Source organism: Podarcis raffonei, chromosome 13, assembly GCF_027172205.1.
Source record: "Podarcis raffonei isolate rPodRaf1 chromosome 13, rPodRaf1.pri, whole genome shotgun sequence".
Classification (NCBI taxonomy): Eukaryota; Metazoa; Chordata; class Lepidosauria; order Squamata; family Lacertidae; genus Podarcis; species Podarcis raffonei.
The window spans coordinates 30,281,084-30,302,855 of record NC_070614.1 but is presented as its reverse complement, the minus strand read 5'-3'; the positions used below and the strand labels follow the sequence as shown (position 1 = coordinate 30,302,855).

General features: G+C 39.7%; 2 protein-coding genes across 2 annotated transcripts; one reads left to right on the top strand and one right to left on the bottom strand.

Moving 5' to 3' along the window:
* Positions 1 to 360: 360 nt before the first annotated feature.
* Positions 361 to 18,333, bottom strand: LOC128400410 (vomeronasal type-2 receptor 26-like). The gene is made up of 5 exons (XM_053362594.1): positions 18,287 to 18,333; positions 10,236 to 10,382; positions 8,955 to 9,243; positions 5,664 to 6,012; positions 361 to 1,262 (listed from the first exon to the last, which is right to left on the bottom strand). The coding sequence occupies exons 1-5, from the start codon at positions 18,331 to 18,333 to the stop codon at positions 361 to 363; spliced, it is 1,734 nt and encodes a 577-aa protein (XP_053218569.1).
* Positions 18,334 to 18,406: 73 nt separating this feature from the next.
* On the top strand, positions 18,407 to 19,339 carry LOC128400409 (olfactory receptor 12D1-like). The gene has a single exon (XM_053362593.1). It carries the CDS (start codon positions 18,407 to 18,409, stop codon positions 19,337 to 19,339), a length of 933 nt encoding a protein of 310 aa, XP_053218568.1.
* Positions 19,340 to 21,772: the final 2,433 nt, after the last annotated feature.

Here is a 21,772-nt window from a genome sequence, read left to right as displayed (position 1 = left end):
GACAGTATTTCACTATGAATAGAAAAAATGAGAGTACCCCTAAACATTTCACACAGGCAGAGAGAGAGAGATTTGTTCCTAGTAATTTAAATGTTTGGGACCAGCACAAGAATGAATCATACGAGTTTGAAAATTACATACACATTCCATCTAGGATTCAAATGCAAGGGATGCTAGCAAACTTAAGTGAGAACCAAATATAAATGCAATGTTTCTGGCCAAACTCTACATACAAGAATTTAAGGACAGATGTTTGCTTAAGCAAGGACCCATAACTGAATTCTTATGACATCCCTCCCACCAGCATTTCCAATGAACTGCATACACAAACAAACAAAAAACAGGTGCATTCATGTTCTTTTACTTTTTTCTGCTGATTAGTATTTCCCTGGTGTTAAGCTCAGGTCTGAATATAATAATGTAGCATTTTGGGGAAAAGATGCAACCCAGTAATCCAGCACCAGAAGACAAGATGGAAAAGATCTCCACAGCTACCATGTATTTTCCTTTGGTGCTCAGATAGGTGGGAACAAAGGACAACCAAACACTACAAAACACCAGCAAGCTGAAAGTGATATATTTGGCCTCATTGAAACTATCAGGTAGCTTCCTGGCAAGGAAAGCCAAGATGAAGCTGACAATGGCCAGCAAACCCATATAGACTAAGAGACCATAAAACATGGCCACTGAACCCTCATTACATTCAAGTATGATTTCCCCATGCAGTGAGTGCATATCCATATCTGGGAATGGAGGGGATGTACTTAACCAAAGAGTACCTATGCAAGCCTGAATACAGGAGCAGAAAAGGACAATAGAATTTGCCAGCCTTTTCCCTATCCATTTCCTCATACTTGATCCTGGTTTGGTTGCCATGAATGCAAGAAGCACAGTAATGGTTTTTGCCAAAACACTGGAAAGGGCCACAGAAAAGATGATGCTAAAAGTGATTTGTCGGAGAAGGCAGGTCACCTTTCCAGGCTGTCCAATGAAGAGAAAGGAGCAGAGGAAACAAAGCAGGAGGGAGATGAGGAGGATGTAGGTCAGAGTCTGATTGTTGGCTTTGACTATGGGAGTGTTATTGTGCTTCATAAAAGTCCCAAGTACGAATGTTGTGATCAGAGAGAAAGAAATAGTCAAGATAACTAAGATGAGCCCTAAATCTTCTTCATAAGAGAGGTAGCTGGGGACCTTGGGAATGCATTGGGTGTGGTCATGGTTGGGATACTCATCTTCTGGACATTTCACACAGGCAGCCATATCTGAAATAAAAGAGGAGTTGTTTAAACATTTCAGATATTGATCAATGTACAGCTAAAGCATTGGTTCTTAACTTTTGGGGGGGCGCATCACATAACTTTTATATAATCTCCTCATAAAAATATCCACATAAAGACATAAACAGAAAATTTTGCATTCAATTTATATAATTGCTTTCAAAATTCCCTTTTTTCACATAGACAGAATCTGAAAACCGTCTACAATGTTTCATGTTGTTTCACGCAGCTGTAAAACATTGGGTTGCTCTGTTATGCTGACAATTTATTTTGTCCGTTGTTTGAAATATTATTCCTAAATTAATGATGGCATAAACTATATTGCATGATTATCAAAGGGGAGAAAAAATTATGGTGAATGTATCCTGAAATGTTGGTGATATTGGGGCCCACTAGTGGGCACATAGGAATATGGCTGACAATAACATCTCTCCGACCCACAGGAGGTAATTTGGAGGCTATTTTAGGGGTAATTAGCCTCCTAAAACCCACTCAGGATGATGACTGGGGCCTGTATGCCTGCTGTGCCTGATACCACCCCCAAATTTTTGAGGGGGATGGGGGCATTAGGCACGAAACCTTCCTGTGGGATCGGCACTCCTGGACGCTGTCTCTCTGATTTGCGCCACTAGTTGCAAACTTCAAAGGAAACAATTTGGCACGAAGGAATTTCACATGCTTCAGGAAATGAGGAAGGAGTTAAAGGCTGCAACAGAAGAGGTCTCTGGAAAAACAAGACTTAAATTATGAGAAGATACGTCAAGATACGGTACGGCAAATGACTGATGGGGGAGGGGGAAAAATGTTTTTATTTTCTACTAAGTGACACCCCAAGAATCCCTCTCTTCAAAAGTTAAAAGCCAGAAATGAGGTTTTAAGGACTTAAGCTGTGAATTTAAGGCTGTGTGGAGATAAACTTTCGAACCAAAGCATGTTATTTAGAAGCCTGTGGAATGTTTAAGAGCTTTGCTAATGATGCAGTAAAAAATGCCTGTCAACGCCATTTTGGGAATTTCTGTTGGAGGATTAAGTCTGGGAGGAAAAAGTGAATATCGTGGGAGAAACCTCTTAAAGAAGACTTAAGAGCGACAGAGCTATAAATTTACGATGGGAAAGGCATTCTTATCTCCGAAGGTGATGATTTATGGGACTCATCTGAAGTTGAGGACTTGACGGGAAATCCACACAGGAGCATCATTGATGTTTATCGGCTTAAGGAGACCATTAGTAGAGACCATAAAACAAAGAGGAAATATATGAATAAGAAGGGATGTGGAAACAGTAAGAGAAGATTGGAAAGAACTAGAATATGTGTTTGGACTATTTGAACATCTATTTGGACTTATTTGGACTGATTTGGACATTAATGCAGAAGTAACGATTACATCAGAATGCCTCCTCGAATCTTGAAGTATGGGACTCCCCAACAAATTTTTTTTTAAAAATCGGCTCTGTAATTTGGAATTTATGTGATGTGGTTTGATTGGATGTGATTGGCCAGTTAATAAAAATTTATTTTAAAAATAATAATGAAATGTTGGTGATATTATCACCATGTTGTGTAATATAAACTCGAAGGCTGGGAATGTTTCACAATGAGTTATCACATCTGATACTGGATATGCATTAATTCAAATTATTTTTTCCCTGTTCTTCATTGTTAATCTAATTTCAAAGTAAAAAAACATGTTGTGATAAGATTCTATTTTTTTTAAAAAAATGTAACTAAATGTAACTAAAAACAAACTATATTCTTGAAATGCCAGATGGTCAAGAAGGAAAAGGGTCTTCTGGATACCATATTGAAACTTCACATTTCAAGATTGGAAAGATCTAGGAAGGTCTTTTTCATTAACTGTGGAACTACCTGACATGGGGTCTTCATATCCACCCTGTCAGGTTGCTTTGACTGACAGATAGTGATGGACACAAATTCAGCCAGTCCCATACTCTGTAAAACTCTTAAAATATAATAGTTAGGAATTTTTATTTTTTGTTTACAATTTTTCATTGCAAACTACCGTCATATGCATTCAAAGGGTTACACTTTACGTTTTGTCATGGAAATGCAAATAAGATAGTTGTGTCCGTTATTCCTCCCACCTTTATACTTAGAGACCATTTCTTCTGGACATGGAGCACAATCGTAGCAGCAAAATTTCTCTCCCTCCTTCTTTTTCTTGCTGTAGCCAGGATAGCAGCAGTCATTGCACACAGAAATGGGTAGCACCTGTACAGAACCAATAAAGAAAGGGTAAGAGATCACTGAAAAAAGGAGGTTGGGAGAAGAAATGGAAGCTCCAGGTTAGAGCTGGGAGAGTTCACTTTTCTCTGTCTTGTCAAGTTAAGATTTACTTGTGGAAGAGGACTTTTTGTGCTTCTCTCTCACACACACTTTTGCTCTCATTTAGGTTAGGATTTTTATTGTATTCTTTTATATCCCTCAGCTGCCATGGGAAAACCAGGAAATCCTATTTTGTCACACACGAGCACAGCGGCCATTTTAGGCATTGAGATCTCACCCTTTAAAAAGTGCTTTTTCAGGGCCATGATCTCATGCGGATCATGCGACTCACATGGGAGCACGGCCCTGGAAGGTGGCACCCTAGTTTTACAGCGCGTTGAGGAGTATGTTGTATTAATAAAAGGGAGAAAAGGAGATTGTTTCAGTTGCTGAGGAACTGAGAGGTTGGGCATGAGATTTTGTTCTGCTCACATAAATGTACATTTTGAATTGTGGGGAAGAACCTCTGACTCACTAGCAGGCAACCCTCCCCAGGTCACATCGCCCAAGTGCTTTCCCTTGGCTAGAATGTGTTCTTAAACTCTCATAATGTCTCAGCATGGCCTTTTCAGAGAGATGTTCATTTGGTAGTGTATGTAGAAACTTAGAATTTTTAAATAGGTGGATATAGTTCTCTTAATGTCCTAAATAAGGAAATATCTATCCAAATGAACAGAGTCCCTTAAAGATAATACCTAGCCCCCTTTCCTGAAATCAGTTCATGAAATAAGTTATTTATTTATTGGGGGACAGGAAAAATAAAACATATACAGTGGTACCTTGGGTTACATATGCTTCAGGTTACATACGCTTCAGGTTACAGACTCCACTAACCCAGTTTCAGGTTAAGAACGGACCTCCGGAACGAATTAAGTACGTAACCAGGGGTACCACTGTAAATAGGAATTCAAGCTAGTTTGAACAGGAATATAATAATGTTTTTTAAAAGATTCATGGCATAATAAAACATCCTATGGGATTTTATGAAAACTACATTTGAAAGGTAGTTAGATGACTTCAATGCCTTTGAAAAAATTGAGTCAAAACATCAAATGCTACAGAGCTGTGTCTCACCTGATTAAAAACATTATGCCACACAATTTGATCATCATTTATGCTTAATTCTTTTCCTAAAGGTGCCTGAGGATCCAGTCTTCCAACTTTGACCCTAAACAATGAGCCATTTGGGGAAATAATCCAGTTTGTTACATCAAAACCTGTAACTAACTCTCCATTATCATCAAAACACACTGAATCCCCAGCACTATTGTTGAACAAAATGGACCTTAGAAAATGATGGACCTAGATAGAAAGAAAGTGAAGACTGTTTCAAAATTCTTCAACAATGTATGTGGTGACTTCATCCATTGGGCGATCATGTTTTGTTCTTGAATTGGAAACCTTATATGATTATTTGATATTTCTAATTATCATTACTTTCCTTTATCTCCAGGTTGGTGGGTGATTTTGAATTGAAATAACAATATTTTATCATGGGATCATCGATACTTATCATAATGGATTTCCAAAAGGGGAAGAAAAACATGAAAGGCAATGAAAACCAATAGAGGCACAGCAATTGTCTCATGCAGACATAAAATTTCCTATTTTTCTGGATGAAAACATAGACTTTTTAAAATGTTCAATTGTAATTACCTGCCATGGTTGCACATTCTGAAAAAACAGTTTCTTTTGTTCTCCCAACTGTCTAACTTTGGAATTGGATTTGTAAATGGCTTGCAAAGCATGTGCCACTGCATAGATAGCATTGTAGACATTGTAGCTGTGGCCAGTCATTTCCATTTCAAACAAGGTACCAGGAAGACTCTCCACCTTCTCTCCTCCAGAGCAGTATTTCCTTTCCTGATGCTGCCAATTAGCCATTTGTAATGAACAGTTGAATGCCTGTTCCCAAAAGTCCTGGATAAAACCATCTCCTTGGGCCCATGAAGGTCTTAGCATCTGAAGGAAATTTTGGAATCCCAATGGCTGATTTGAGTGAACCGTGAAGGATATGGAACCATGGAACGTTTGTAAATCCCAAATCTTCTGAATAGAGTGTGATGCAAAATCCCAATGGGATGTAATAATCCACACTTTACCCAGAGGTGGCAAGTCCACCAAGGGTGCTAGAAACAACATCATTCTTATAACTTGAAATGATGGAGGTTCCCCATATACAAAAAATACATTGGCCTTTCTTTCAAAGACAATGATATAAGCATCCATGTGCTTAAAAAACCAGTCTAGCATCTCATCCATATAACTCCATTTTGGAATGTTTACTATGAAGTCATAACAGATGCCATTCTGGGTAAGCATTGGCACTATTGTCTGTAAAAACCTATTCCCTTTGTCATCATCCACGGCACAAAGCCCAACCCATGTCCATCTGAAATGCTGAAGTAACTGCACAATTCCCTTGTGCTGGTGGGCTTCATTGGGGACCATCTGGTACAAGAATGGGAATAGAATTTCTGCACTTTGTAAGAGTAAAAATGATCCATAAGTGAGCTGTAATGAAACCCATGAATATTTCTCAAACAGATTACAAGAGAATAGTAAATCTAAAAAGGAAGGGGACAGATTGAGATTGCAGAGTTTTGAGAAATTAAAAGGGAAAGTGAGAGATTGGCTTCATTATCATCAAATAAATGAAGTGTTTAAAATGGACAGTAAAATTGGCCTCCAGGTGGAAAAATCAAAATTGGAGACTGAACTGTTAGAATCCAGCACTAGAAATTTGTCAAAAATGTATAATTTGCTGCTGAAATGGAATACACAGGATGAAACGGTTAAATCAAGTATGATTAAATGGGCTCAGGACATTGGTCATAACATTATGTTTGCTGACTGGGAGAAGTTATGGACCACTGGGATGAAATTTACGGCATGTAATGCCTTAAGAGAAAATATTATGAAGATGATCTATAGGTGGTACATAACCCCAGTCAAGCTTGCAAAGATTTACCATTTGCCTGACAATAAATGTTGGAAATGTAAGGAAAAGGAAGGCACATTCTTTCACCTCTGGTGGACGTGCCCGAAGATTAAGGCATTCTGGGAAATGATCTATAATGAACTTAAAAAGGTATTTAAATATACCTTCCCTAAGAAACCAGAGGCCTTTCTCTTGGGTATGGTCGGCCAAGGGGTGTTAAAGACGGATATAACTTTTTTTATGTATGCTACAACAGCAGCAAGAATACTCATTGCAAAGTACTGGAAGACACAAGATCTACCCACCTTGGAAGAATGGCAGATGAAGGTGATTGACTACATGGGCCTAGCAGAGATGACGAGCAGAATTCGAAACCAGGGAAGAGAAGCAGCGGAAGAAGAATGGAAAAAAATTAAGGACTATTTAAAGAAATATTATAAAATTAATGAAAGTTAAAATGATGTTGGATTAGAAAATAAATGGTTACTATTGGTAATGGATAAGATAAGGAGAATAAGTAAGATCAAACTAAGTTAAAATAAGGGAAGATTTGCTGAATAAATGATTAGAAATTGGAATACAGAAAAGGGAGGCATGAGGAAGTCGGAGAAGTAAGGTACAAGAAAATAAGATCTGAAATTGTACTTGTTTTTTTGTTTGTTTGTTGTGTTTATTGTATTGTATTGTATTGTTTTGTTTTTGTTGTTATAAAAAAACCCCTTTAATAAAAATTAATAAAAAAAAAGAGAATAGTAAATCTAGTTCAACATCCTTTTGAAAACCAGAATCACAGTTTCTGCAATCAATGGCTGTTTCGTTTGCCCTATTATTGAAGTATTTTTACTCCCAGTGTTGGACCTTAAGCAAGTACTACTTTTGCAGCAGTACAGAATGAATCTTTGACCTCTTCTATGTGGCAACAGTTTCAGTCTATTCTGCCTCAAACTCATTTTCAAGAGCCTGAACATACCAATTTATTTCAACCTTTCCTTATATGATGCAAACAGTATAAAAACTGCATTATATTAGGAGAATATAAAAATGCTTGCAAAAATGCACATTAGTCACAGCTGCATACAAAAGTGTGTTTATTAGGAGAAATTAACACATTAAAAACATTAATATGTGAGGATTTTGTCTAAAGAAATGCAGTTTGATGCAGAAATGTGCAGAACTGAATTTAGGATTGGGAAAATGGGAATCTGAGCAAATCAAAATGGACAGCTCTTTCCACCCCCAGCCTAGTGCCAAGCCATGTTTCCTGCATCCTATGGGTGTGCAAATGGGTGTTGTTGTTTGCCTAAACATTTGATTTGTCTCCTTTGATTTCATTTTTTCTCCAAGTTTTTCATTGCAATAACATCATTGTGATTTTATTTCGGTGTTCTGCAGTTTTGCCTCTCAGTGATACTAGTTCCCTCAGCCTCAGGCTGTATAAACACCAATTTAGGTAACTGTTTTCCTGCTGCAACCAGGTCACTCAAATGCTTTCAAAACATCCTATTACTAGTATGTATAGTAGGCTTAGGAATAAGATAGACACCAATGCTGGAGACAGAATGAACTTTAAGCTAAATATTATCTTGTGGTACTTTTTGAGGGTTTCTGAAGACTCAGGAGACATCATTCCTGACACTAGCTTCTAAGTGGCTTTTACCTCAGGTCAAATTCCCTGATTTCACTTCCAGGCAAATACATCCACAGCCCAGTCCAGCTATTGGGGACAATCTGCCCTTTTACTAAGAGCTCCTCTGATTGTATTTCTGCTTGCTTGGACAGTTTAATCAATTTCAGATACTCAAATACAAGCAAGTATTTACCCTGGGCAGCTTCTCAGATCAACTCAGCCACTGGCTTCCTACTCCTGATCTGCACCAACGGATTTTAATAACACACTGGGTATTAACATACAGGCCTCAACTTTCCCCTCAATTACTCTCTACCCTTATTTATCACACTGACCTCTTCAGCTCCCTCAACTGTCAAAACTAGAAGTGCAGACTAAATTTTCTTGATCCATGACCCATATAATATAATTTTAAAAGTAATTCCCTCTAGCTACACAGGACGCAATGTCTCTATGCAGGCAACATCCCACACTGACTCTGTTCAAGTGAGTTTATGCTGTGATAATGCCTCTTGCCTTCTAGTGGTGAAAATACTGGTGTGTTCTGTGGGTGTAAAAACTGCTTGGTTTTGTTTGTCTGGAATATAATGGAATGTCCATAGGTAAAAGTCACATCTCCTGTTCAATGCCCACTTTCATCTCTGTACTTACACCCCTAGCATTCACCCCTGCAATTTCTCTTTAAGTGAAAAAATGTACCTGCCCATCAGCTGCCCATGATCCAAAAGATCATCAACACTTTTTTCTCAAATCATGGTGGTGTTTACAGCCATATTGCAAAGCTCACCAGTATCTCATTTTCATAAAACTATGCACACAGGTTACCTGTGGTGTCTTGTGGATTGCTGAAATGATGGCCACATTGGCAGAGATTTCAGAGACACATCCTCCAACAACAGCGACCAGTTTGTTCTGATTTTGACATTTGAAGTTAGGAGAAAATCTTTGTTGTTTAGAAAGCAAGCTCAGGGTGGCCTTATAGGTCATGCTAGCAGTGTAGCTATTAAGAATGTGGAATCCCAGAGAAATGTTTGGTAAGATATTGGGGTTCTCATTTATCTCTTTTACAGCAAAGGCTAAGGCCAGGATGTGCTGGTAGTCCTTAGGCACCGAACTGCAATGTAAGTTACAGCTTTTTAATAAAACAACAGTGACAGAAGCAATGATAAACACATTTGTATTATTCATCCCTCATCCACATCCATTCAAGACTGCTGTGAAGCTAAAAGGAAACAAACTCAAAATGAAATGAAAATAAAGTATCTCAGTTGAGCAACTAAATGCTCAAATTGTTTTGGGATCATACTTTCTGTTAACAAACTGCTGTCTTCTGTTGCTGTAGTATTTCCCATTGTCTACAAGCAACAATGGCAACCAGGTAAACAAGCTGTAAGTAACCCAATGTATATAGACCATATATTATCTATTTGTAGATTATATTATATTTTAAATGAACAATTATTTAATATATTCCGGAGCCTTTTTTTAATTTAAAACAGCATAAACGAAGAACAGAGCAATACAAACAATGAAGCTCCAACACCAAACTTGAGAACACTCATCACAGATATCAAATTCCACCTTAGTGATGAAAATCATTATCTCCCTTAATGTATTTTCACCATATGCATATAGGATTTCACATTAGTTTAAATTATGCATTTTGTGGATTCGTAGCTATATATATTGCTTAGGTCGTCAACAATTTTATATGTATAAATGCGGAAGAGCATGTAAGGGACAGCATGTTTAAATCAAAAGGTTTTTTTACCGATCTTAAATGTGAAACACACTATAATACAATGTCATATTCCTCCTTGAGCATATTCCTCCATTGTGCAGAAGAAAAGATAAACCAAACAGGTCCATTCAATTCTTTGGCCGTTGTAAGGGAAAGTTTATTATTATCTTGTGCCCAGCAATATCACATAGAAGGCAAAATAGTTATTAACAACTCCAAGCATTGCCAACATGCTGCTTTTTCACAACCACAATAAATAAATGCAGTATCCTTAAATATGTGTTCCTGGTAAATATGGTCTTTACATATTACCAAAAAAAAAATGTGTGAGAGAGAGAAGGGAGAGCAAGGTGATGGTGTCTTACATAGGTTCATCAGTCACAATCTGTGTAGGTGGTTCAATTAGAGAAGGTACATTATAGAGAAAGAGGACTTGAGAAACCATCCCACCAATAACAAGATCCCCTGGCTGGTAAAATTCATGAGAAATAGGGAGCGGATCATCACGTATGCTGCAATTAATGAAATGTGACTTGCATACAGTATGGCAAAACAGTATAAGCAGCAAAACTACCACCATCATGATCCTGTTGACAAGAAATCCCTTCCAAATTTCAATTCCCATGGTACCTTCTACAGCATTGCATGCGGTTTTTAAAGGTTCAGTAGGTACGGTCTCAATCAAATAGTAGATAATACTATGGCTGCACTGATTTTCAACTTTGCCTGCTATAGAATGAGTATGCCAGTTCCTTTGTTTTCTAGTTCAGGGGTTCTCAAATTATTGTTTGTGGACCACCAGTGGTCTACATGCTCCGTTCAGGCTGTCCAACAGCATGTTTGTGAAGAACATTTATAATTTGAATTTTATACAATAAAATACAAGATTCAAAATGAAAAAAGCAATAAAGTACTCTTAAAATTATGCAACCTCAACATCTTAAAATTGCTGCAAAAGGAAGACCATTAAGTGGTCTGCAAAGAACCTCAACAAGTTTTATGTGGTCCATGGCAGGAGAACTGTTCTAGTTAAAATTGTTCATCTGTTTCTCTCTTTGAACTGGATCAATAATAAGTTAGTGGAATGTGACTCCTGCTAATATCAATGGGACTCATAAAGTCTACATTCAAGTCTAAAGCTCCGCACTTTATTTGTATGTGTGTGGGAGGGTTTTCGTTTTTTGGAAGAATAATTAACTTCTGAAAATATATCCTAATATAAAGAGAGATAATCTAATGGAAGAATGACAGAGCCCTGCCTCTAACTAGATCTAATACTGAAGAATACAAGTGTTTTATAGCTTTACTTCAGACACTTGCTAACATGTGCTGAATGTCAATTGCATAAACTAGCAATTTTGACAGATATGATTATCATTCCCCAGTGTATTGCGGACTTCTGAAGTTCTGTCATGCATAACAAAACCGCTAGAAGATCTTTCCCAAATATTGTTTTCCCCATTTATTTTTACTGATAGTTAACTTAATTAGTAAGAATCTTTATCAATGCAGTACTTAAAATGTTCATGATGTTTACATAAGAATGGGTTGGGAATGTTTCCTGGCCGAAGAAGCTGATACTCTAAATGTTGTTTACTGTATGTATCTGGGAATAGGCTGGATATGAAGTTGTTACTATGATGCTAAGAAAATGCAGAAGCAAGAAAACACATGACTCAGGAATCTTTGAAAGTTACTATGTTTGGCTTGGCCCAGGTCCTTCAGTATGAATTGCTATTTTAACTATATTGATTGCTATGGTATATTTCAATCATTGGTGTTCAGATGAAATTAACTGAACTTGTATTTTCATTTTATGTGGCTATATCTTATAATTGGTTTTGTACTTGTAAACCACTTAGAAGTTGTTTGAGTCACTGATGGCGATATATATGCAACCAAAAACACACATATGGAGAAGTTATTTCCAAGCCAATTAATTTTTGAGGACCCTCAAAACAAGGAATCATATGAGTTATAATTGTGTCTTCATTTGAGTTAGCATTACCCTGAACAGTTAAGTAGGAAAGGGTCCATTCAAATGCAGGAGATGTTAGCAATCTAAAGTGAGAACCAAATTAAAAGGAAATGTTTCTGGCCAAACTCTGCATACAAGAATTGAAGGACAGACATTTGCTTAAGCAAGTACCCATGGCTGAATTCTTAAGACAACCCTCTCACCAGCATTTCCAATGAACTACATACACAAGCAGAAAGAAACATATGCACTCATGTTCTTTTACTTTTTTCTGCTGATTAGTTGTTCCCTGGTGTTCAGCTCAGATCTGAATATAATAATGTAGCATTTAGGGGGGAAAGATGCAACCCAGTAATCCAGCACCAGAGGACAAGATGGAAAAGATCTCCACAGCTACCATATATTTTCCTTTGGTGCTCAGATAGGTGGGAACAAAGGACAACCAAACACTACAAAACACCAGCAAGCTGAAAGTAATAAATTTGGCTTCCTTGAAACTGTCAGGTAGATTCCTGGCAAGGAAAGCCAAGATGAAGCTGACAATGGCCAGCAAACCCATATAGACTAAGACACCATAAAACACGGCAACTGAACCCTCATTACACTCTTCTATGATTTCCCCATGCAGTGAGTGCATATCCGTATCTGGGAATGGAGGGGATGTACTTAACCATAGAGGGACGTGGGTGGCGCTGTGGGTAAAAGCCTCAGCGCCTAGGGCTTGCCGATCGAAAGGTCGGCGGTTCGAATCCCCGCGGCGGGGTGCGCTCCCGCTGCTCAGTCCCAGCGCCTGCCAACCTAGCAGTTCGAAAGCACCCCCGGGTGCAAGTAGATAAATAGGGACCGCTTACCAGCGGGAAGGTAAACGGCGTTCCGTGTGCTGCGCTGGCTCGCCAGATGCAGCTTGTCACGCTGGCCACGTGACCCGGAAGTGTCTGCGGACAGCGCTGGCCCCCAGCCTCTTGAGTGAGATGGGCGCACAACCCCAGAGTCTGTCAAGACTGGCCCGTACGGGCAGGGGTACCTTTACCTTTTTTACTTAACCAAAGAGTACCTATGCAAGCCTGAATACAGGAGCAGAAAAGGACAATAGCATTTGCCAGCCTTTTCCCTATCCATTTCCTCATCCTGGATCCTGGTTTGGTTGCCATGAATGCCAGAAGCACAGTAATGGTTTTTGCCAAATCACTGGAAAGGGCCACAGAAAAGATGATGCTAAAAGTGATTTGTCAGAGAAGGCAGGTCACCTTTCCAGGCTGTCCAATGAAGAGAAAGGAGCAGAGGAAACAAAGCAGGAGGGAGATGAGGAGGATGTAGGTGAGAGTCTGATTGTTGACTTTGGCTATGGGAGTGTTATTGTGTTTCATAAAAGTCCCAAGTACGAATGTTATGATCAAAGAGAAAGAAATAGTCAAGATAACTAAGATGAGCCCTAAATCTTCTTCATAAGAGAGGTAGCTTGGGACCTTGGGTTTGGTCATGGTTGGGATACTCATCTTCTGGACATTTCACACAGGCAGCCATATCTGAAATAAAGGAAGAGCTGTTTAAATATTTTGGATATTGACCAATATATAGCTAAAGCATTGGTTCTTAACTTTTTTTGGGGGGAGGGGGTGTCACAGAACTCTGATAATGCCATGATGATTTTTTCCTCTGGGGGAAAAATGCACATAAAAACTTAAACAGAAAATTTGAATTAAATTTAATTGATTAATTTAATTTAATTTCCCCACATAGACATATTCTAAAGACAATCTTCACAATGTTTCATGTTGTTTCATGAAACAGTAAAACATTAGGTTGTTTTGCTATGCTGACTATTTATTCTGTTCTTTGTTAAAAAATTTAACATAAGGCAGGTGGGGTGTGCGTTTCCTGACCAAAGAAGCTGATACTCTAAATGTTGTATATTTTATGTACCTGGGAGTAGACTGCATAATATGAATTTCAGAGTCCTGCAAATATATGTTCCATGTATTTTAACTTAGTCTAGTGACTAGCAAAGGATCTGCTACATTTTAAACCAATTACATATATATGCTTTGCTGGCTGTGATTCTTTGTTCTGCTCCCTGTGGGCAGGGAAGGTCCACAGAAGTTATATTACAGGAATTTAATTTTGAGGTTGCCAATGCATAGATCTCAGTATCTAGGCTACTGGAATAGTCATATCCAGTTTGCCAGATGAAGAAGGTTTAAGGTGTTCCTTGCTGCTTACATCACTTGGGATTCCCATTAAAGAGAAGGATCTACAGCTTCCCTAGATTTTGTACCTGTTACTTCAGAAGGAGTACAACCCCCCCCCCCAAGAATAGGTAAATCTCCCAACCTCTAAACTTGGGAACTGACCAACCACCATGCCATTGCCCTACCAGCATTTAACTCATGGGTAGGCAAACTAAGGCTAGAGGGCCAAATCCGGCCCAATTTCCTTCTAAATCTGGCCCGCAGACAATCCGGGAATCAGCGTGTTTTTACATGAGTAGAATGTGTCCTTTTATTTAAAATGCATCTCTGGGTTATTTGTGGGGCATAGGAATTTGTTCATTTTTTTTCTTTTTCAGAATATAGTCCAGCCACCCACAAGGTCTGAGGGACAGTGGAACGCCCCCCTACTGAAAAAAATTGCTGACCCCTGATTTAACTTCTGACATTTGGCCTTCAGTTAGCCCACCACTGTAGCCAGATAACTTTTTGGATTGGTCACTGGTGACTGTTAACTTTGATGTAACAGTGGAATAGAGCTGAGTTCCAGCAATATACTGATGACTCCTTTCCCAATATACTTTCTCGCTCCCAACCTTACTTAGCACTCCCTGATGGGTGGAAGCTTACAAAACTAGTACTGGATAATTGTATAGTATCCCTGTCCAGTGCTGGATTTACGTATAAGCTATAGCTTAGGGCTCCAATCTCTTGGGGGCCCCCAAATAATTCAAAGGGGGAAAACTGGATGTACTTTGATAAAATACATATTTTCTTATGTGCAAATGGCTTTAGGTACGTATTGGGTCCATAAATTACCATATAGCATATATAGCATATATTCAACACAAAAAACAGCGACAAGTTGTTGTTGATAAAGGACCCCATTACCTTTAGTAGCTTAGGGCCTCATCAAACCTAAATCCGGCCCTGCCTGTAACAACCCACCCTGGAATTTTACAGGACAGTTAATTTTACTCTGTGCTCCAGCATATAGAGTCATACCTCGGGTTGAAGGAGCTTCAAGTTAAGTATTTTCGGGTTGCGCTCTGCGGTGACCTGGAAGTAACGTAGCGCATTACTTCCAGGTTTTGCCACTCGCGCATGCACAGACGCTCAAAATGACATCATGCACATTCGCGGAAGTGGCAAAATGCGACCCGTGCATGTGCAGACGCTCAGACGCGTCTTACGTTTACTTCAGGATATAAACGAGCCTCCAGAATGGATCCTGTTCGTATCCAGAGGTACCACTGTAGTCAACATCCGAGTAACAACACTGTTTATTGCTGTTCCCTTGCCTCACCACTGGGAGACGGATAAACGGCAAACCTGTGAGTTCTCTCCTCATAGATTTTCTTTTTTAGCCTTCTAGGCAGGCCTAGATCTCTCCTTAACTGCTCTTACAGTTACTTCACTGAAACCTTCGTTTCCTCCCTCCTCAGCATATACTCATCCCCCCTTCCGCCCCCCTTTCTCCCTCTTTTTGTTTGGTCAATATCCAAGTCAGATCCTCTCAAGCCTTTTGCTGGCTGGTCTCTTCCTCTCTTACCTGCACAGCATTCCTCAACCCTGAGTGTCATTTTAACTCCCAGCTGCATTTTTATTACCCAGCTAAAAAAATGTGTTTGTTCTCATAATCCACTGCTGCACTTCGAGGTTGCCAAGCTTGGTGTCTGCATGTTTCTCCTCTCTAGCATCTCCCTGCACCCACCATGACTGCTCTCCCGCTTCACAGTTGTCCATGGCTACTAACCACAATTATTATTTTCTTCATCCAATTTCAGAGGCAGTGTGCATCTGAATACTAGTTGCTTGGAATTAAATGAAGCATGCTGTTGCAGTCACCCAGTGAACCCTAATTCAATGTGCAGCCAGGAAGGGCAGCAGGGCTCAGTGTTCAATCCTGGTGGATAAAGCTTTAGCAGCATGTTCCATGTGCTACCACATGGAAGCACCAGCAGGGCAGGCCCTGCAGAATCTGCCTTCCTCTCTTTCTCCACCCACCCCGCACTGTACCCTGACAACCCAGCCCTCCTGCCTTTTGACAGCACACACCCCTCCAAGTCAGCAGACCTGAGATAATGTTAATTAGAAGTTGCTTGTTGCATATGCAAATGGTTGATAAAAATGTGCCCCTTGCATCAAAATACAGTCTTGTGTTTTATTCCAGTGGGAGCACATTGATATGAATGATATGGGTGTTGTACCAGGATTAGGGGACTAAGGGTTCAAATCCCCACTCAGCCGTGAAGCACAGTAAGTGATCTCAGATAAGTTATCATCTCTTAGCCTAACAGAGTTGTTGTGATGATAAAAAAGGAGGGTGACATTCACACGTGCCACCTTGCACTCCTTGGAGTTTGATATGGGTTGGGTTGTACTTTGCTTGTATTAACCCTGAGTAAATTACTTCATTTATTTACGCATTTTCTCCCCTTGAGAGTAATTAACAGATCTCTTGTCCCTCCACTCACTACACCCCCAGTGTATTGATTTTATACAAAGGGACTGCATAAACAAGGACTGCTATTAGGTAGGAATGGCACCATACAACCACAACATCACCAGTTTTTCTGGAATACTGCTTTCCGCTGAACACCATTGACTGAGAAGAATAGCTGGAAAAGTTAATGCTTGGTCCCTAAAAAAGATGCAAGTATAAAGCATACTCTTTGTATTCTTAATTTCTACTTTCCTTCCTCCAGTCTTCTAAAAGGAAACACTCCAGTGCTGAGCAATTATGTTTGGGTAAATACTATTGAAATATGAGCTATGTCCACACATTCCTGTGCTTGAGTCTAGTCAACTCCTGATTTACAACATCTATTTACAGTGGGTAAAATAGTTGTAAAGGGAGTGGGATATAGGACGGAAATTGGAGAAAGGTTAGAATAGCAGAAGACGGTCTGAAATTGCTTCTGGACCGAATATAGGGATAGGGAACCCATGGCTGTCCATATTCATTCATTCATTCATTCATTCTATTTTTATGCCACTTTTCCACACACAAAAGTCATGCTCAAAATAGCTTACAACAAAGAAACCGGGATGCATTTCAAACACTACAAAAACAATTTCATCATAACAGAGCAAAACAATAACATAGTAACAATTTAATAACAACAATTTCAACTTCATATGTTCTTGGATTCCATTTCCCATCTGCCCCAGATAGCATGGCCAACGATCAGGGATAATGGGAGCTGAAGTCCTACAACTTCTTCAGAAAACATCCTTCTTTAATTCCAGCATGACTTCTTCTTCCTTAGGTCTTTGCCAACAATGAAGGTGCTCTGTAACTCAATAATAATTCTATCTGGTCAAAGAAAGGAGTGGTCATGGAAGAAGATCTGCCAAGTCCAAATCTATCAGTCTCATAATAGCAGGGCAGTAGCAGGGTGGAAGGGGAGCATTACTACTATTTTTTGTCATTACTACCACTGGAGCATCAAAGAAGTAGGGGGAAATAATTGCTTTGGATCCACTTTGACAGCTCTGTTAGAGAGTGGCTTGCCTTGTTTTCCCAAGCATCAGATGCTTGCCCTGTATCCTATAATGGGGAAACAAACATTTATAACTTGGGGATAGGAAGTGGATGAAAATTTGCAGACATAAACTTCTTCTAAAGAGGTGCAAGGATTTTAGAGTGAGAAAAAACTGCACTTGATATACACACCAATGTCACATAAGAACACAAGAAGAGTCCTGCTCAGTCAGGCCAAAGGGCCAACATAGTAGAGTAGCTGCTCTCACAGGGCAACCAGACACCTATGGGAAGCATACAACCAGAATCTGAGAGCAATATTCTTCTCCCAACTTGTGATTCCCAGCTCCTGTTATGTACAGGTAGTACAAAGCTGATTAGGACAGTGATGGATATGGGCATGAAGCATCAGAAGCATATTTTTACTTGGGAAACTGGTTGGTGGGCTTGCCTTTGTGGCACCCAGTGTCTTTGTTATGTGTATGCAAGTTCTCACTCTTCATTTAAGAGTCAACAAGCCCAGCAAATCATTGTAGGCTGATCTTTAGAGCAATTTGCTAATATGAGAAGATTAGGGCCTGAGGAGTCAGCAAAGATGAAGAGATCAGCTCTTCTCTACTCACCCACCCCAAATCTTATGCATACCCTTTAGCATAGTCAGGAATTTAGATTTGGCAGAGGATCCTAGCTGTGATTTACTGTGGCCTATGAAACCAATTTCTATTTTTGATGTTCTAGACTTACTTATCCTTTCCCCCATCCACCTGATTTACTTCTTTCTTTGGCTTCATCTTTGCTCATTTACAACTGAAACAGCTGTCATAATGATGCTTCCTTGCAATATTTCTGCCTTTATTTTCAGTGATGGAGAACCAGACAAATGTGAATAATTTTATCCTCATGGGTCTGACTAATGTCCCTGGGCGGAAAACCTTCTTCTTCATCATCTTCTTGTTTGTCTACTTTGTTATCATGGTAGGGAATGCCATCATTTTACTCATAGCACTGATTGAGCCACGCCTGCACATCCCCATGTACTTCTTTCTTGGGAACCTCTCTTGCCTTGACATATGCTACTCCACCGTCACTGTACCAAAGATGTTGACAGGCTTCCTCTTTGGATACCAGAAAATCTCTTTTATTGGATGCATGACACAGCTTCATTTTTTCCACTTCCTGGGTAGCAGTGAGGCTTTACTGCTGGGTGTCATGGCCTATGACCGCTATGTAGCAATATGTAATCCACTGCGTTACACTGTCATCATGAACAAGAAGACTTGCCTTTTCTTGGCCATGGCTACCTGGACCACTGGATTCCTCCATGCTCTCATGCACACCATAATGACATCTCGGGTCCATTTCTGTGGCCCCAACATAGTTCAGCACTTCTTCTGTGACATTAAACCCCTTTTGAGATTGGCGTGCTGTAGCACCATTCTTAACCTCCAGCTCCTCAACATAGTTACAGGCCTAATTGTTGTGCTCCCTTTCCTCCTAACATTTCTTTCATACACCTACATCCTCTCCTTCCTCTTCTTAAAGGTAAAGTCTAAGGAAAGCAGAGCAAAAGCCTTCTCCACATGTGCCTCACATATCACAGTTGTGACTCTTTTCTATGCAGGGGCTATCTTGACTTACGTTCCCCCCTCCTCAGGAGAATCCCTAAAGCAAGAAATCATGGTCACTCTCATGTACACTGTTGTCACTCCAGTTCTGAATCCTCTGATTTACACTCTAAGGAATCAAGAAGTGAAAACTGCTATTAAGAAATTAATAAATCAAAAGTGCAGAGCTTAAATATGGACTTAATAGTTTGTTATTGCCCTTGTTTCAGAGAACTGATATTGGCCATGGAAGGTCATAAGATGCAGCTAGGCACAGAGAATGTCAAAAGATCCTCATAACCACTTTTAGGCTTTCCTGTGTTGAACTAAGGGAGGGGGCAGCTATATCTGGATTCTTTATTGGTGGGTGGGATATTTTCATGCAACGGGCATGAATTTTCTAAATCTTTTTATCAGATCAAATCCACAGTCTTTTATATTGTGTCTTTCCAAGCTACAGTAAGTAATTATCTGTTGGATGGATCTGGTCTCTGAAACTGGTTCAACCTCACAAAAGGTCTACAATAGGGATATAGAACAATCCAGATGCTGTTGGACTGTACCTCCAATAATCCCAGACATCATTGCCAATAACCAAAGAATATGAGAGTTGTGGTCCAAGAACAAATGGAGAGCTAATGCTTCCCATCCTTGGTCTACAGACTTTCATAATGAATCGTTATGGTGATTCCCCTTTCCTGTACACACCTAAAAATGTATGTAACACACAGAAAAAGCCAACATGCCTTTAAAACATGAATAACCATGTGAGCATGCCTGTAGGGCTTGTCTGTAGATCATAGGCAAGTGTATACTCTATGGCCAAACTCTCTGCTGCAATGTAATGCAGGTAAGATCTTTGGGGTAGATCTTGATTGATGGAAGGCATGGTCCTTATTCAATGTTGAAAACAAAAATTATTTCATTGTGGGATAAAGGGAACTGATATGCCTCTGTAATTTCATCAAAAAGAAAGGGAGGGAGGAATGTGACTGTACTTGCATTGCCAGAAGTATGTGTAAATGGTTAGTTTTTGGGAAACAGCAATCTGTGTTGCTGAAGAGATATCATACTGGCAGGTCCAAAATTCATTGTACTGGCAGTAAGGGCCAAAATGCTCTCACTACTCTATTTTCAGTTTATCAAAAGAAGCATGTGCATATGCAGATCATATCCAGTTCAGATGTGATGCAGCAGTTAGAATTCTACCCTGGCAACTGAGATGACATTTGAGAATAAAACCAAGAAGCTAGGAGCTGATCCAAAGCCCAGATCTGATGGAAAGAGGGTATCATTGTAAGCAGGTATAAACAAATAAAAGCAACATTCAGCTGAAAAAGCAATCTCTTGGGAAAATGAGGGGCTCCTGTGACACCTTGGTTACAGAACATAGTTTGTCTAGGCTAAGATGAGCAAATCTGTCAACTACATTTTCCCTCAGTTTCTCATTTTTCCAACTTATTTTCACTTTCCACATTTCCACATCAGTTTGCATTATTTAAAGTCCTCGTGAAAATTCTCCAATTTCAGTGTGAATTTCTCCTGATTGCCACATGTTTGTATGGGATTTCTCCTGATATACCATTTCCCCCTACTATAATAGAATTTTGTGTGCTACTTCCACAAACATGTCACTTTACACTGGTGTATGCATTTTTGTACATATTACTTGGGTGACATTGCTAAATTCAAAGAAGTTACCATTTTAAAGCATGGCTGTGTTTTGTTTTGCTGATTGTTTCACAAAGTATGAATTAATTTGCTTTTTAATGAGAAATTACCCACAAATGGGTCTGAACTGTTGGAAAGGAGGCAATGGTGTGGTGTTCCACACCCAATTTGTATAATTCAAGCAAGAAAGAAGGTGAACTGTGCAGTGAAATGCAAAGTTGAGTTATTGGGTGGATTCTTGATTTGGCACCCCAACACCACCTTTGATAAAGAGGTGTCAGGGACTGGACTGAGGGGGATGAGACTGAGGAGGAATGGTGGATACTGCCCCCCTTTCTCCTGAAGCTGTGGTTTGAGGAAGGTCACAGCTCAGAGACAGGTGAACAGAAGAGTTGGGAGGTGTTGAGAGAAGAGAAGGGCGAGACAGAGACACATTCTCACAGAACAGCATTTCTGACGCCCCCTCCTTCTCCCAGAACCTGGCATGCATTGAAAGTGGAAGAGCAAAGGACTCAGAGACAATTAGACCCTGGCGGCCACTGTAAGGTGAAGTGCTGTTGCTAGGAAGGGAGGGAGGAGGAGCTCAGTTGGAGCAACACCATTAACTTAAGAGGCAGTGTACAGAGGCCTCTTGCCATGAATATTGAATAAAGACTCAATAAGAGCTTCCTTGTCTACTTAGAATCATAGAATCATAGAATCATAGAGTTGGAAGAGACCACAAGGGCCATCGAGTCCAACCCCCTGCCAAGCAGGAAACACCATCAGAGCACTCCTGACATATGGTTGTCAAGCCTCTGCTTAAAGACCTCCAAAGAAGGAGACTCCACCAAGTATCAAGTGTCCTTGATACTTCCTTGACTGTCTACTGTGAGAGGGGAAAGGATCAGAATTCACTGAAACCTGACAAGAGGCCGTGTTTAGACATAATGGTAGTTGCTCAGATGACAGTTTA

What these genes read in the sequence shown, in the direction of transcription:
- LOC128400409 (XM_053362593.1), top strand. Translation starts at nt 18,407, where the DNA reads ATGGAGAACCAGACAAATGTGAATAATTTTATCCTCATGGGTCTGACT.
- LOC128400410 (XM_053362594.1), bottom strand. Translation starts at nt 18,333, where the DNA reads ATGAAGCCAAAGAAAGAAGTAAATCAGGTGGATGGGGGAAAGGATAA. An exon ending in GTGGATGGGGGAAAGGATAA is followed by an intron (nt 10,383 to 18,286) that starts GTAAGTCTAGAA and finishes CATTAATTGCAG; the next exon opens with CATACGTGATGATCCGCTCC. An exon ending in CAATCCACAAGACACCACAG is followed by an intron (nt 6,013 to 8,954) that starts GTAACCTGTGTG and finishes TTCTTGTACCAG; the next exon opens with ATGGTCCCCAATGAAGCCCA.